This window comes from Dipodomys ordii, unplaced genomic scaffold, assembly GCF_000151885.1.
Source record: "Dipodomys ordii isolate 6190 unplaced genomic scaffold, Dord_2.0 Scaffold75, whole genome shotgun sequence".
Lineage (NCBI taxonomy): Eukaryota > Metazoa > Chordata > Mammalia > Rodentia > Heteromyidae > Dipodomys > Dipodomys ordii.
Window position 1 is genome coordinate 6,745,376 of NW_012267291.1, and position 16,144 is coordinate 6,761,519.

General features: G+C 46.7%; 1 protein-coding gene across 1 annotated transcript in view; it reads right to left on the reverse strand.

Annotated features, from left to right (window-relative positions):
• Arfgef2 (ADP-ribosylation factor guanine nucleotide-exchange factor 2 (brefeldin A-inhibited)) overlaps positions 1-16,144 on the reverse strand; it is a gene marked incomplete at its 5' end in the record, with an annotated part of 66,187 nt that overhangs the window by 11,841 nt on the left and 38,202 nt on the right. Inside the window, 12 exons of the mRNA XM_013024314.1 lie at positions 288-423; positions 2,526-2,655; positions 2,756-2,886; positions 4,152-4,312; positions 5,082-5,254; positions 8,332-8,483; positions 9,207-9,376; positions 9,471-9,511; positions 12,627-12,726; positions 13,480-13,627; positions 14,352-14,510; positions 15,592-15,720. Of these exons, the coding sequence (XP_012879768.1) occupies positions 288-423; positions 2,526-2,655; positions 2,756-2,886; positions 4,152-4,312; positions 5,082-5,254; positions 8,332-8,483; positions 9,207-9,376; positions 9,471-9,511; positions 12,627-12,726; positions 13,480-13,627; positions 14,352-14,510; positions 15,592-15,720 (1,630 nt within the window). The remainder of the gene's footprint in view (positions 1-287; positions 424-2,525; positions 2,656-2,755; positions 2,887-4,151; positions 4,313-5,081; positions 5,255-8,331; positions 8,484-9,206; positions 9,377-9,470; positions 9,512-12,626; positions 12,727-13,479; positions 13,628-14,351; positions 14,511-15,591; positions 15,721-16,144) is intronic.

A 16,144-nucleotide genomic window follows, 5' to 3' on the forward strand; every position in this document is an offset into this window, starting at 1 on the left:
TCTTCTGTCACAGCATAATAAACTGTGACACAGTTCCTCCCCACTCCAAAGTACTTCAGAAAAACATCTTACTATCGAAAAGTTCCATCATACACTACTAGAAATAGAATAATGCCCAAAGGCACATCTTTTAAAATATAAAAAGAACTACATTCCACCTTAAAGAAGTGCTTTATGAGCTGAGGGGGGCCGGGGCGAACTGGTATGCTGTTACTTCTTTGGCAGTACACTCTCACTTACATACTGACACTGTGTAAGACACATCATGCTAAACACTTAGAGAATACCTTGTTTAACACACCACTGCAACTGGGCAAACACATCAGAAAGCAGCACTTCATTTAAAGCTTCATAAAACTGAGTAAATACATCACAAATAGCATACAGGGCATGATTGCATGTTGTCGTCATCCACTCGGACTTCTGAAAAAATGATAAAAAGATAATCTTAAAAGCCACTTTCAGCACTGAAATGGATAATTTTGGATATTATCATGACAAATACTTTGAAAAATTATACATATACATATACATATACATACATATATATATATATATATATATATATATATATGTCCTAAAAATGTTCCCTTAACCTGGTGCTGTTGGCTCATGCCTGTAATCCTAGCTACTGAGGAGGCTGAGAGCTGACAATTGTGGTTCAAAGCCAGCCCAGTCAGGAGACTGTTATCTTCAACGAACCAACAGAAAACCAGAAGTAGCACATATGGCTCAAAGTGGTAAAGCACTAGCCTTAAGCAAAAAGCTCAGAGACAGTGCCCAGGCCTCAAGTTCAAGCCCTACAACCTACCAAAAAAAAAAAGTTAGCCAGTGGCCAATGGCTTACACCTCAAATCCTAACTACTGAGGAGGCTGAGATCTGGAGTACAGAGATTCAAAACTAGCTCAGGCAGAAAAGTTTGCAAGATTCCATCTCCAATTAACCAGCAGCCAGATTGTGGGCATGGCTCAGCCATGAGCAAGAAAGCTGAGAAAGACACTGAGGTCCTGAGTTCAATTCCTGGTACTGACGGGTACCAAAGAAAGCAACCAACCAACCTAGAAACTAAGTGTCAATGCATTATAGAAATCTACACTAGGAATATTTTGCAGCCATTAAAAATATGGTAGAGGGCTGGAATGTGGCTCAGTAGTAGAGTGTTTGCCTAGCATGTATGAAGCCCTGGATTCGATTCCTCAGTACCATATAAACAGAAAAACCAGAAGCGGTACTGTGGCTCAAGTGATAAGAATGCTAGCTAGCCTTGAGCAAAAGCAGCTCAGGGACATTGCCCAATCCCGAATTCAGTCCCAGGCCTGGCAAAAAAGAAAAATGATAGAAAATAGTGTTGTTAAGAAAGTAGTGTGGGGCTGGGAAAGTGCTCAGTGGTAGATTGCTTGCCTTGCATGCATGAGGCCCTTGGTTTGATTCCTCAGCACCACATAAACAGAAAAAGCCAGAAGTAGCACTGTGGCTCAAGTGATAGAGCTCTAGCCTTGAGCTGAAGAGCTGAAGGACAGCGCCCAGGCCCAGAGTTCAGGCCCCATGACTGACCAAAAAAAAACAAAACCAAAAAAACCCAAAAACAAACAAAAAAGAAAGTAGTATATCTGGGTGTGCTGAATTCCCACCTTTGTAAAACAAACAGCTAAATAAATAAAAATGGTAATATATCACTGATGGGGTTAACAGTGGTTGCCTATGGAAGACTGGGACTGTGGATGTCTAAATTTTGTATTTTTGCCTAGTTTCTCATTCTTCTGTAACAAATATATATGTTATATAATGAGGAAAAACTTTATGTTGAGACAGAGAAACTTGCCGAAGCAGTAACCTGTTTCTGTTTTTATTTTTTTGTTTATTTATTGGTGCTGGTACTAGGTCTTGAACTCAGGGCCTAGGCACCATCCCTTAGCATTTGCATTCCACAGTGATGCTCCTACCACTTGAGTGATATCTCGTTTTTGGGTTTTGGCCAGTTAGTTGGAAATAAGATTATCAGGGACCTCCCTGTGTAAGTTGGCTTCCAACCTTAGATCTCAGCCTCCTGATTAGCTGGGATCACAGGAGTGAGCCACTGGTGCCAGGCTTAACTTATTTCTGGATGGTAGAAGTCTGAATTTTTTGGCCAGTTCTTAATAGTTCACATCAAGAATGAGGGAGGGAATGGTGTTCCTGACATAATTGTAAACAAGGCCTGGGATTTGATGGAGTCATCGCTGCAACTTCATTATAAACCTTGACAACCAGAGGGCTCCACTCTCCTAGGACAAGCAGCCAGGAGCTGAACTGACAGGAGCAGTGTTGGAGGATGTGAGCCTGGCACAGGGCTAGGAGGGGTGATGGCACAACCTTACAGAAGGCCAGCAAGCCTTCCAGCCCCCCCCCCCCCCCCCCCCCCTCTTTAGCTGTCGCTCTCTATCCCTTCCCAGCCTCCTCCCTCCCCCCCAATCCCAATCCTTCTCCTTCCCCCCCCCCCCCGCCTCCCCCCACCCCACCACAGGCAGTGCCTAAAGCAACCTACCTCTGACTGCTGCTCAGGGAGTTTCATGTTGTCGAAAATCCGAAACACGATTCTGAACAGATCCTGCCACCAGTGCTTCTCAAAGGTGTGACCATAACTCTTCATGATCTCAAACATGACTGTGAGTCCTCTGGAGGAAACAGGAGAGAGGAAATGGCAGAGAAGAGATAGGGAGGAAAAGGCTTGTGGGAACAAGAGACTGAGGCACCATCATGCTGGGACCCCATTACCTGGTCCGCACATCCAGCTTACACCTATTAATGATGCAGGAGAGCTCAAATAAGATGGGGAACCAGCCTCGGACCCAGACTCTATCACCAGGAGCTACATTCATGTCGTCACTTGTGTATTCTTGTAGCACCTACAATGGAAGTCACATCTCAGGGCAGACTAAGCAAGTAAGAGGAGAGAACCAACAACAAAGCAGACAAGACTGACCTCATGCACTTCCCTCTCCCCAATCCTCTCTGCAGTCATTACAGTGTGGAATCCCTGACACAGAGAGCCAATTACCTCTCGGAAGGGCACTAGAGGTACCTCTCTTACAGGCCTATGTACCTTTGCAAGTTTTTGAGTAAGCTGAAAGGGGCAGATCATGAGAGTCTGGGTGGGGGAGATCACATAACAAGAGTGCCAAGTATCTAGAACGATTCAATGCATTAGCCTTCGTACTTAATAGTAATAGCAAAGGAGCAGCCATTGTTTGCTGGGTTATTGCTATGGGCCAGGAATGGTCAAATGCTTTACATAGACTGATAGTTCACACAACAATCTCATGTGGCAGGGGGAAGTGATGGAACGTTTATTTAGGCCCTCAGGACCTAAGTAAGTAGGCATGCAGCCAGGACATGGCAGTCTCCTACAGTCTGAGTGTGAAGCTCTTACTCTGCCCTAACTTCAACCACAGTCCATTAAGAGTTGGTTGTGGGAAAGCTGGGCACCGGTGGCTCATGCCTGTAATCCTAGCTACTCAGGAGGCTGAGATCTGAGGATCGCAGTTCAAAGCCAGCCCAGGCAGGAAAGTCCTGAGACTCTTATCTCCAATAAACCACTAGAAAACCAGAAGTGGCGCTGTGGCTCAAGCGGTAGAGCACTTGCCTTGACCTGAGGAGTTCAGGAACAGTGCCCAAGTCCAGAGTTCAAGCCCCACAACCGACCAAAAAAAAAAAAAAAGTTGGTTGTGGGGCTTGAACTTAGGACATTGGCACTGTTCCTCAGTTCTTTCGTTCAAGGCTAGCACTCTACCGCTTTTGCAACACTTCCAATTTTCTGGTGGCTAATTGGAGATAAGAGTCTCACAGACTTTCCTGCTCTGGCTGGTTTTGAATCACGATCCTCAGATCTCAGCCTCCTGAGTAGCTAGGATTACAGGCATGAGCCACCGGTACCCAGCTAAGCATATCACTTCTTAAAATGGAGGGTTTTGTTCCTTCACAATATTACCTTTACTAAAAACACCTGTAGAAGACTATGTAAAATTTCAGAAGATAACTCACACACAGAAGGAAAAGGCCAAACCTCACAAGGGCTGTACTTGAAGTAAACACACTCCTAACAGTGGAAATCTCTCTGGCAGGAGTGAAGGGCTTGCCTGGTGACTCTACTGGCCCCAAGAGGGCAGCGTACCCGTGGCCTCTCAGAGACGTATCTCCCACAGAAGCGGATGAGCCGGATGGCCTCCATACTGGTGTCGGGGAAGGCAGCATTGCAGGCAAACTCTGACAAGCACTTCACGGCATCCTGGAAGGAATCAATAGCTGCCGGGAAATGGTGCTGGAAAATTGTCGCTGGGGAGACAGAAGGCATATTGCTTAAGTGCAGGGTTCAGAAGTGAAGTTGAGATGGAAACAGGAAGACTGCCTCGGTGCCAACAACAGCAGCTCAGCACTTCTGGGCTCGGCACTTTGGAGGGCTTTTCTTACTTGCTCTAATTTCCTGTGCCTCAGTTTCCTTTGGCAGAACAAAGACCACAGTGATGAGCTTGGGTCTTGTTAGTTGTGGTGTCTGGACACTGCATCAGGGAAGCACAGGTTCCTGAGAGTGTGGTGAAATCTATTTTCACCAACTGGGAAACGGGACCTTGTTGCGAGAGTGCTTGTTCTGAGTGACTGTGGAAGCAGCAGCACTGGCCTCACAGTCAGTGGTGCTACAAGTGCGGCCTGAAGGGAGCTCATCCAGGGCCTACCCCCTTGGCAGGATGCCACGGCCTTTCTGTGCCAGGGACACTACATGGGAGGAGGGGCCCTGCTTTACAGTACAAGAGCTGCAATGAAGCAGAGCAGCCATGCAGCGTGTGTGCCTCAGTGGCTTATGTTTCCTACGTGTGTGCATGCCCTGGCAAATGATCACCGGAGCATCACAGCACCCCGGCACCATGCTATTGATCTTGGTTATGTACATCCATTTGTGAATGGGTGGGCTGACTGCATCTCCTCCATGGCACCAAGAGCTGAACACCCCCACGTCATTGCCCTACAGCAGAACCAGCCAGGAGAAGCGCTCCCTCACTAGGCGTCCAGTGGGCCTCAGCTGGGCAGGGGCATCAGGGGCACTTACACACGATGTGGCCTGTGGTCTGGAAGGCCAGCTCCACGATGTTCCCGTCATGGTCGGAGGCTGCCTGGTGGAACACAGCAAAGATGTTCTTCCAGCCCGAGCGGATGTTGGCCGCCTGGGAACTCACCATCTGGGCAATGCAGCGGATCACCATGTCCCGGATGGTGGGAGACCTGAGGAGGGACCAGCAGTCACATCCTCTGCACTGAGTGCGAGGAGACACACAGGGCTCCTCCCTCAGAGCATTGATGAAGAAAACAAGGCTGTTTTCTAATGCACCTGGTGGTCCACATTCAGCTTCTGTCCCTCCTTTTTTTACTGTTGGTTTTCGGGCTTGAACTCAGAGCCTGGGCACTGTCCCTGAGCTTTTCTACTCAAGACTAGAGCTCTACCACTTTGAGCCACAGCTCTAATTGCAGTTCTCTGGTGGCTAATTGGAGGTAAGTCTCACAGACTCTCCTGTTCCTTCTGGCTCCAAACCACGATCCTCAAATCTCAGCCACTGAGTATAGTTAGGATTATAGGTGTGAGGCACCAGCACCCAGCTGTGACACATGTTTAATTAATTAACCAAGTCTTTCTTTTTTTTCTCTTCTTTTCTTTTGTCAGCCATGGGGTTTGAACTCTGGGCCTGGGCACTGTCCCTGAGTTCTTCAGCTCAAGGCTAGTCCTCTACCACCTGAGCCATAGCGCCACTCTGGTTTTCTGGTAAACTGGAGATAAGAGTCTCAAGGACTTTCCTGCCCAGGCTGGCTTTGAACCATGATCCTCAGATCTCAGCCTCCTGAGTAGCTAGATACAGGCGTGAGCCACCAGTGCCCAGCAGCTTTTATTTCTTACTTTTGGTGGCGTTTACTAGGCAGATGCTCTACTACTTGAGCCACATTTCCAGCCTTACTGTATTTCCCATGAACTCCTTCAGAAAGTGGTAGAAGTGTAACATTACTAAACCAGTAAGTCTTGACTCATCCCCCAAATGCTCCTTAAGATGCCATAGCAAGTTCCAGTCAACAGTTTCAAATGCTGGGGCACCACGAGGGTGGGCAGTGCGGCATGGGTCCGGCTAGGAAGGGCTCTGCGCTGCAGGGCTGGGACGCACTGCTGAGCCACAGGCTGCCTCAGTCTCTTCAGACAATCTCAACAGGGAGGAGTATGCTTTGTTCATGTGCTAGGGGTACAGGGGGGACTAGGCTTGCATGGGCTTAATTTCAGTTGTGTGTGTGTGTGTGTGTAAAAAGGGAGGGGGGAGAAAGAGGAAGGAAAAAGGAGAAAGGGAATGGGGGGGGGAATGTGAGAAAGAAAGAGGGACAGTGAGAGACACACAGAAAGACAGACAAAGAGAGAGCCATGCCAGGGAAATGTTTCTGCTACCCTTGTATTCTCTACCCCAACTGCCCACACCTGGCTGAAAGCCTGGCTCCAAATGACAGGGTTGTTGTAATTTCTTCTCCTGCTCCACAGCCCATATTCAGGAGATTCTGGTTTTTTTTTTTTTTTGGTCGGTCGTGGGGCTTGAACTCTGGGCCTGGGCGCTGTCCCTCAGCTCTTCAGCTCAAGGCGAGCTACCACTTGAGCTACAGCGCCACTTCCGGTTTTCTGGTGGTTTATTGGAGATAGGAGTCTCACGGTCTCTCCTGCCCGGGCTGGCTTTGAACCGAGATCCTCAGATCTCAGCCTCCTGAGTAGCTAGGATTACAGGTGTGAGCCACCAGCGCCCGGCTATATTCAGGAGATTCTATCAGCTTCCTCCAGAAAGTGCACAGTATGATCCAACGTGGCTACTGCCTCCCTCTGGTCCAAACCTGGGCATCTGCAAGGGCCTCCTAAGTCACCCTGCTATGACATCTCATTCCCATAGTCAGTGCAGGGTGAGGGCATTTTGTGTCTCTACCTAAAATCTACCACTTACAGAGAGCAAGCCAAAGTCCTCGAATGACAAACAATTTCTGTGTGGATGAGGCACCTTCTTCCCTCAAAAGGGGCTTCAGTGACCTGTGCCCACCACACTGTTCACCTCTCCAGCCATGCCAGATTCCCCAGCTCCTTATCCATGCTAATAAAGCCCCTTCTCGCGCAGGGCTTTTCCTCTTGCTCCTCCCTTCTTCCTGGTTTCCTGAGCATGGCTGAGGGCTGGTACAAAGGATTCCAATTCCCAACCTCACCCCACTCAGTGTTCTCAGCACTTGCCTCCACCATTGTCAACAATGATCTGGTTTTTAATTTGTGTGTGTGTGTGTGTGTATGCATGCCAGTCCTAGGGCTTAAACTTGTGGCCTATGTGCTGTCTTCTTTTGCTGAGCTTCTTTTGCTGAAGGCTAGCACTCTACTACTTGAGACAGAGCCTCACTTCCAGCTTTTCTGGGGGCACTTTATTGAAGAGTCTCATAGAATGATCCTGCCTGAGCTGGCTTTCAAATTTGATCCTCAGAACTCAGCCCCCGAGTAGCTAGGATTACAGGTGTGAGCCATTAACAGCCAACTTCATTTTTTTTTTTTTTTTTGGGTCCGGTCGTGGCGCCTGAACTCTGGCCCTGGGTGCTGTCCCTCAGCTCTTCAGCTCAAGGCTAGCGCTCTACCACTTGAGCCACAGCACCATTTCTGGCTTTTTTCTTTTTGCTTATGTGGTGCTGAGGAATTGAACCCAGGGCCTTAGGCATGCAAGGCAAGCACTCTACCACTGAGCCACCTTCCCAGCCCAACCCAACTTCATTTTTAATTTTATTATGAAAAAATTCAGACACTAAAATGTAGAGAGGACGATGTAAGGAATCAGTGTAGTCATTCTCTAGGTGCAATTAGGGGCAATTCAATATTTACTGTTGGATTGTCTGCACTCTATTACCTAGCAAGAGTAGAAGCTGGGGAGTCCCGCTGCAGAGAAGCTCATTTCCTGCCCCATTAGGACCTCTCTGGGGAACTCATCTTTTTCTGAGACATTTCCACAGTGGCTCTTTACCACTAAGCTACCAGGTTGGGCCACCAAACTCAGCTTTTTACACACACACACACACACACACACACACACACACAGAGCTTTTTCTCCAACCTCCCCTAGCACCAGCCACACACACACACACACACACACACACACACACACACACGTGTTAATTTACCAAGGCCAAGTGAGTTGAATTACACCTGTACATTCTTTTTGCTTCTACCAACAAGGCAGAGGAAATTAACCCCAAGCTTAGCATTAGAAGGGAGTTCTAGACCCGGTGGGAGTCTGATCCAGGGTTTTCCACATTACCTGTTTTTCTTCATAATATGCTCAAAAGGCCTCAGAAAATCTTTCTGGAATCGGAAGTTGGCTAATTCACCCTTCTCTAGAAACTTCATAGAGAGCTGCCTTAAAGAGTCCACAGCAAAGATAGCCACGTCTTCATTGGGGTTACAGCCGACCTGAGCAGGAGCAGGAGGTGAGGTCAAACAGGTGGAAGGCTGCAACTGTGGATGAGGCACCCTGCACGATCTGCGCACACTCTGAACCCCGGGACAAATACCCAGCCTGCATGCACGCTGAACCCCAGGAGACAGCCTCCAAAAGAAAGTGATATGAGCCTACTTCTGGGATGTGGGGCATTTGGGTATTTTCATTATCCCTGGAATTTTAATGGGTTTTACAGGAATTCTAGCAGAGCATAAGTATGACCTGACTCCTATCAAACTATCCTTCTCTATAGGCAAAATAAATTAATGGTACCCCAAAAACAAAGCATTGTTTTGTTCTTGGCAGTACTGAGATTTGAAAGCAGGGCTTTGTGCTTGCCAGGCAGGTCTGTTGCTTGAGCCATACCTTGAGCCTCCTCCAGTCTCCTCTACCTTTTCTCTTAAGGTGATCCTGATGACTGAACCCAGAAACACCCACATGCTAGGTGAGCACTCTACCACTTGAGCCATGCTAGCATACTTTTGGGGTTTTTTTTCTTTTGCTTCTGAGATGGGAGTCTCACTAGTTTTGCTGACTTGAAATGTGTCCTCCTGCCTTTTTCTCCTCAGTAGCTAAGACTGTAGGCATGTGCTACCATGTTCAGTTTGGGGACAAGTCTTTAAATTATTTCTTTTTAATTTAGCTACCTATCTTTTCTGACTCTGACAAAGTGGCTTTTAAATGTGAAAAGTTACCTTATTGAAGTGATCTCCAATCACATGCCATATTCGGGACCACTGCAGCCGGATCCGATTCATGTTGTAGTATGAAATCTCCACGATCTTCTGCAGGCTGAACATACGAGGATGGTGGGGAGATGCCAGTTCATCCATGGACACAGCACACAACCAGCGGACAAAGTCAACTATAGGCCAGAGCCAACAAGATGTGCAAAGCATTAGTAAGTCAGACAGTCATAACGTGAGGCTTCTGTGGTCACAGGCAAGTGACATACATACCAATTGCATTTCCATCCAGTCTGGTGGAGCCGGTAAAAATTCTAGGGTGACAATCACAGACATAACAAAAGTTAGATGTGGAAGCTGGGGTTTCTCAGATATCCGAAAAGGCAGAGGAGGAGAAAATACTTTAGGTCTTGCATCTCTGCCAAAATAAACAGTGACAGCCAGCCATAGTCGTTTCTGCCTGTAATCCCAGCTATCCAGGAGTTCGTAGAAGCAGGAGGATCTTGAATTCCATACAAGCCTGGGCAAAGTTAGAGAGACCCTGTCTCAAGAACTAAATGGGAACCAAAGTTTGGAAATGCAGCTCATGTGGTAAAGCACCTGCCTAGATACTTGAGGACCTGGGTTAAACCCCCAGCACTTTAAGTAATATGTAAATGACATAAAATAAACTGCGAGGCACCATTTGGACAGAATTGATCAGTGCACTGAGCTGAGAGGATCTCTCTTTGCTTGGGGATAGCCTCTGACCTTGATCCCCCTATGTATGCCTTCCATAAATCTGGAATTATAGGCATATGCCACCATGCCTGGCTTGTTTGTTGATACAGAACCTAATGAACTTTTTTTTTTTTTTTTTTTTTTTGGGTCCGGTTGTGGGGCCTGAACTCTGGGCCTGGGCGCTGTCCCTCAGGTCTTCAGCTCAAGGCTAGCACTCTACCACTTGAGCCACAGCACCACTTCCGGCTTTTTCTTTTTGCTTATGTGGTGCTGAGGAATCGAACCCAGGGCCTTGAGCATGCAAGGCAAGCGCTCTACCACTGAGCCACCTTCCCAGCCCCTAATGAACTTTTTTTTTTTTGGGGGTGGGGCTGGTCCTAGAATTTGAACTCAGGGCCTGGGCGCTGTCCCTGAGCCTCTTTGGGCTTAAAGCTAGTGCTCTACCACCTGAGCCATAGTGCCACTACCAGCTTAACTTGAGTAGTTTTATTTGAGATAAGAGTCTTATGGAAGCTGGCCACCAGTGACTCACGCCTGAAATCCTAGCTACTCAGGAGTCAAAGCCAGGCTGGGCAGGAAAGTAGTCCGTGAGACTCTTATCTCCAATTAATCACCAGGAAAACGAAAGTGATGCTGTTGGCTAAAGTGGTAGAACACTCTCCTTGAGCTAAAGAGCTGAGGGACAGCGCCCAGGCCCAGAGTTCAAGCCCCACAACCAAAAAAAAAAAAAAAAAAAAAAAGCGTCTTATGGACTTTCCTGCCCAGACTAGCTTCGAACTACAATCCTCAGATCTTAGCCTTTTGAGAAACTAGGATTACAGGCATGAGCCACCAGTACCCGGCAGAACCTAATGAACTTTTTTACCCAGGCTGACTTTAAATCACCATCTTCCTGATTTCCTGAGTAACTGGGATTACAATCATGAATAACTGTCTTAGATTACTGGATATAAATTATGTATTAGTTAAAAAAAAAGAAACAATAGAAAAAGGTGAACCAGATTTCTATTGTCTACTACTTAGTTAGGCAGAGAAACAGGAAAAAGTAATTATGAGAGAAAAGACATTCTGTTCAAACCAATAATGGTGGATTGAGTCTATGGTTCCAGCTACTTGAGAGGCTGTGACAGGAGGACTGCTTGAACCAAGGAGTCTGGGACCAGCATGAGGAATGTGCAAGACTGCCACTTTAGAAAAAAATTTGTTGTCTAAATCAATCTATAATCGAGAAGACAGATGTGAAAGTACGTAAGAGATAACACTTTGGCTGGAGAGAAGCAGAAAAGTAACAGAACAAGGCTGAATGAGTGGTTCAAGCCTATAAACCCAGTTATTCAGGAAGCTAAGAATGGAAGGGATCATAGTTCAAGTGTAGCTCGGGCAGGAAGTTCTCAAGACTCCCACCTCAATCAATACAAACCAGAAGTGGTAGCAGGCACCTGACAGCTACTCAGGAAAGGTAAATAGAGGTATCAAGGTCTAGGCCAGCCTGGGCATAAATGTAAGACTCTATTTGAAAAATAAATAAGGAGTGTCTCAGTAATAGGGTGACTGTCTGGTGAGCATCAGATCCTAAATTCAAAACCCAGTACTGACAAAAAAAGAAAAAAAGGTAGACAGATGTTTAAACACTAAGCAGACTGGGTAGGCTTTTACCCAGTCTGTTCTTGACAATTTTTTTTGACTGTTCTTGACAATTTTTTTAAAAGTAATTTCCAATAAGGAGACTAGGTAACACAAACATCAGTAGTAGCAAAAATTATTATGGGGCTGGGAATGTGGCTTAGTGGTAGAGTGCTTGCTTAGCATGCATGAAGCCCTGGGTTCAATTCCTCAGTACCACATACACAGGCACTGTGGGTCCAGCGCTGGCCTTGAGCAAAAGCAGCTCAGGGACAGTGCCCAGGTCCTGAGTTCAAGCCCCAGGACTGGCAAAAAAAAAAAAAATTCTTACGATTTCTGTGTGCGTGTGCGTGCATATGCACGCACATACACATACTAGTCCCCATATTGGGGCTTAAACTCTGTGCCTCAAGCCTTCTTGCTCAAGCCTGGTGCTATATTACTTGAGCTATAGCCGCCACACTGGCATTCTGCTAGTTAACTGGAGATGCAGTTAAAAGTGTCACAACCTTTTCTGCGCAGGCTGGTTTTGAATTGTGATCCTCTAGGTGTTGGCCTCCTGAGCAGTTACAATTACAGGTATGAGCCAGCAGCATTTGGTTCAAAATTCTGACATAATTTGTCACAATATCATTTGTTTACTTGTTTATTTATTTATTGGTCATGGGGCTTGAACTCTGGGCCTGGGCACTGTCCCTGTACTCTTCAGCTCAAGACCAGCGCTCTACTGCTTGAGCCACAGTGCCACTTCTGGTGGTGGTTCATTGGAGATAAGTGTCTTATGGACTTTCCTGCTGGGCTGGATTTGAACTGCAGTTCTCAGATCTGAGCCTCCTGTGTAGCTAGGATTACAGGCGTGAGCTACCAGCGTCAGGCAAGTTTATAATTTTTTTTAAAGGCCAAAATTCAAAGGGATAAGAAGGTTGTTAGTAACTGGGTCATGTATGCCATCTTTAATCTTTCTTAGCTCATACAACCTAGAGCTGGCCACACATAGTGAAACAGATTAGCTACCATCACATCACAAATGACACAGAGGACAACAAGCCTGGCAGGTCTAAGTTCTCTGGAGAATGATGTCATTACCTGTCCACAGCGACAACCACACTCTGAGAGCTGGTCTCACCAACCGACTCCTGGAAGCTGGCCATCTGTCTTCTGTCTACACCTCCACTCACCAAGTTACCTGCAACACAATGTCCAACAACAGCAGGACTCCCAACACAGCCCAGAACTTAAGACCTAAGGATCCTCTGCCCCTGAATGCAGACTAGAAACAAGGATGAGAAGGTTCTGCACTCACAACAAAGCAAAATGAAACCACCAGAGACCCTTTTGTTTTGGCATTTAAAATACACCCTTCATATAAGCTGCCTTGTATGTATGTACCAACCACCTGCCAGCCTCTGACGCCTTTCAAGCCCTGACAGTACTAAGATCTTGGAAAACAAATTGGTATCAGCTGATACTCGTCCAGCGCTAGAAAACACGCAACCGCTGTCGAGCCTCTGCGGAGTACCTGGGGAGCAACATGGTGTTGCTCATCATCCTCACAAGCCTGATGGAGGGGTGCTGCCCCCCAGGTCCTAGCCTGGGCTTTCCCCCACTGCACTCTCCCATTTCTGGCACTGTGCAGGCCCTGGGAGCCTCAGACGCTACGCTTGGATCCCATCTCTGTGGCTTCCTTGCTGAGTGACACTGCTCATGTCACTTGGTCTTTCCCAGGAGTCACTGGGTAGGATGGCAGGCCCCTGTCGGTGGGTCACTGAGTCCTGAGCATATGGCCCGGCAAGTTTGCTTCCTCTTCTGATCCTCATTACTCCAGCACAGTGCCGGGAGAGCCCCCCTCTGCTGCGGGATTACACATCCTCTACTAGCATCAGAATACCCCCAGTTCTTGCAAAATCTCTGCCAGCCAGGTGTGGGGCTGGGCTCTTACCAAGCCCAAGGCCCATGAACTCTTCTCCTGCCAATGTGTGGCCTTTCAGGCTCCCTTCCCTCTCTCGCCCAGAGCCAGACAGGTAGCGGGTCTTGACCCCGGTTCCTATCAGCTGAGCAAGCTCCAGCTGGCTGATGCATTTCAAGATCTAAGGGAAAAAAGATATGAAGAAATGAGTACCCACTTCACAGCTCGAAAAGGAACTGTCTCTTGGGTCATTCGTGTTGAGGAACCTACACTTGTCACAGCAGGAGTGAAATCTGAGGCTCTTAGGCTCACTTTGCTAGAGGAAAGGTAGCCAGCTGCAGCTACACAGCCCTCTGATGTGGGTCTTGAGGACACATGACTGTACATAATTTTTTTAACCACTAAAAAATAAAGAGCAATAAGTAAAAGTAAAGTTGGCACACTGGGGTTATGACCTACTGATGTTTATGCAAACTTAGCAAGTGCTTAATAGAAAAAACTCACAGAACTGAAGCCAGGGATTCTATCTACTTCCACACAAACACGGCCGCCTCACTGCCTCTGCCCTCAGACTTGACTTCCATCTCTGGGCTCACCTCAGGGCCTTTGCCTTCACTGATCATACACACATGCATGTCCCCACAGACAACAGCCCTGACTCTCCTAATGACATCCCCATCTCTGCTTTATTTCTCACTTTATTTCTCCTTAGTACTTACCACTTTGGGGCATTTTATCCCTATTTATCTGTTCTCAGCCTGATGTGTCAAGAGGATACTAACTGTGTATTCATGGCAATGTTCTCACTCACGAGATAAACCTAGGCTTAACTGCCAGAAGAACAGAACTGTCCAAGAGAGACCCTGTCTGGTAGGAGTGGTGCCACAGGAACGGGAGAGATATACCTCGTGCCACGAGTTCCCCAGGTAGTTGCCGTCAGTATGAGCCACCGTGATGAGCGTCTTGATGGTGTCGATGTTCTTCTGTTTCATTTCAGTGATGCTGGAGCTGGCTGTCAGCAGAGAGAAGCGAGCCAGGGCTTGAACATAGGCATCTCGTTCCAGCTGAAAGAGAAGCAGAGCATATTTGAAATCTAGCTCACCTCTTCCAAGGAACTCAACACACTAGCCAATGCTTCAATCTGTTGAATGCCCACATTGTCAAGAAAACTAGCATCCATGGTGATCTGCCTTCCCAGGTTACTTAGCGAGGCCATCACTGACCAGCAGTAGGTTTTGAAAGTCCAGTGTCAGAGCCTGAGGTCCCAATACAAAAGACAATGGCTGAATGGGGGCATGGACAGCAAATTCTCATTGACTAGAAAGAAAAGCTTTGGACAAAAACCCCCCACAACCTTCTGACTTTTCAACAGCTAGACAACTGTATGTAATTGATTTGTTGCATTATTTATTTATTTATTTATTTGGTGCTGGTCCTGACACTTGAACTCAGGTCTGGGCACTGTCCCTGTGTTTGTTTGTTTTGTTTTGTTTTGCTCAAGGCTCTCACTCTACCACTTGAGCTCAGCTCCACTTCCCAACTTTTTTGTAGTAAATTGGAGATCAAAGTCTCACTGACTTTCCTACCCTGGCTGGCTTTAAACCACAATCCTCAGATCTCAGCTTCCTAGCTAGAATTGTAGGAATGAGCTACTAGTGTCTAGCAATTTGCTACATTTTTCAAAATTCAAAACAAGTATATAGACGTATTAATTTGCATTCATGTATTTTATTCCCAGAGAAGGATAGGAAATAAATAAAATTTAAAAAATGGATTTTAGAAGAAAAAAACACTGTCAGGATGTTAGAAATGGAACCAGCCTTGAGCTGTCAATCACATCCCAGACCTCTGTACCCCACTCCCAGCAAGGAAAAAATACTTGAAGCACTAAGGCAGCTAAGCTAGTCAGATAGGCAAAAAAGTTGCTTTGACACATCTGAGCAAATGGCTTGAACCCTACTTACCTTTAAAGCAACTTTAAATGCAGTGTTTTCCCTAAACGAGGCTATTACCAGCACAAAGCCATGGGTTTCTTAGAAGTCTGTTGGACACTTGATTAACTAAGGATTTCTGATAGTGTCTAAGTCGGGCCAAGTCCAAAAGAATACAAGCCAGCGGTAGGGAACCTTGCTCACATACACTCACCTGCATTGAGAAGATGCAGGCAATTCGGATGGCACATCGGATGCCTTCCAGACACAAGGAAGCCACTTCAGTGTCGTCACAGTTCTGTAGCCCAATGCTATAGGCGGCCAGCAATGGCGTCCACACCAGCTAGCAAAGAAGGGAGGCTTCAGCAACCCCAGAATTCCAGCAGGGAAAAGCATACTTAGAGGTACACTGTTGGCCATTAGGGGAACAGCCAGGATGCCAAGTTCACTGTTACCTGTATTTTAATCTGTTCTTCTCACAATATAAACAGTCCCTTTGAAACTGTGGTCAAAGCAATCACTCTAAATGTGTTATGTACAAAGGAAATACTGTTACTGGTGGCTACTGTGCCACTTCTACATCACCCTGTGCCTATGGCAGACATCACTAATCAACCAAAGGTCTTATTCCCTGTTGAATCTGAATTTAAACAGCACATCTCTGAGTCAACAGTAATCAGAAGTCAGGATGCAAAATAAAACTTGTGGTATGTCTATAAAGTTGTTTACTGAAAGGCTCCATATTAAATTACTTAGACAGGGCTGGG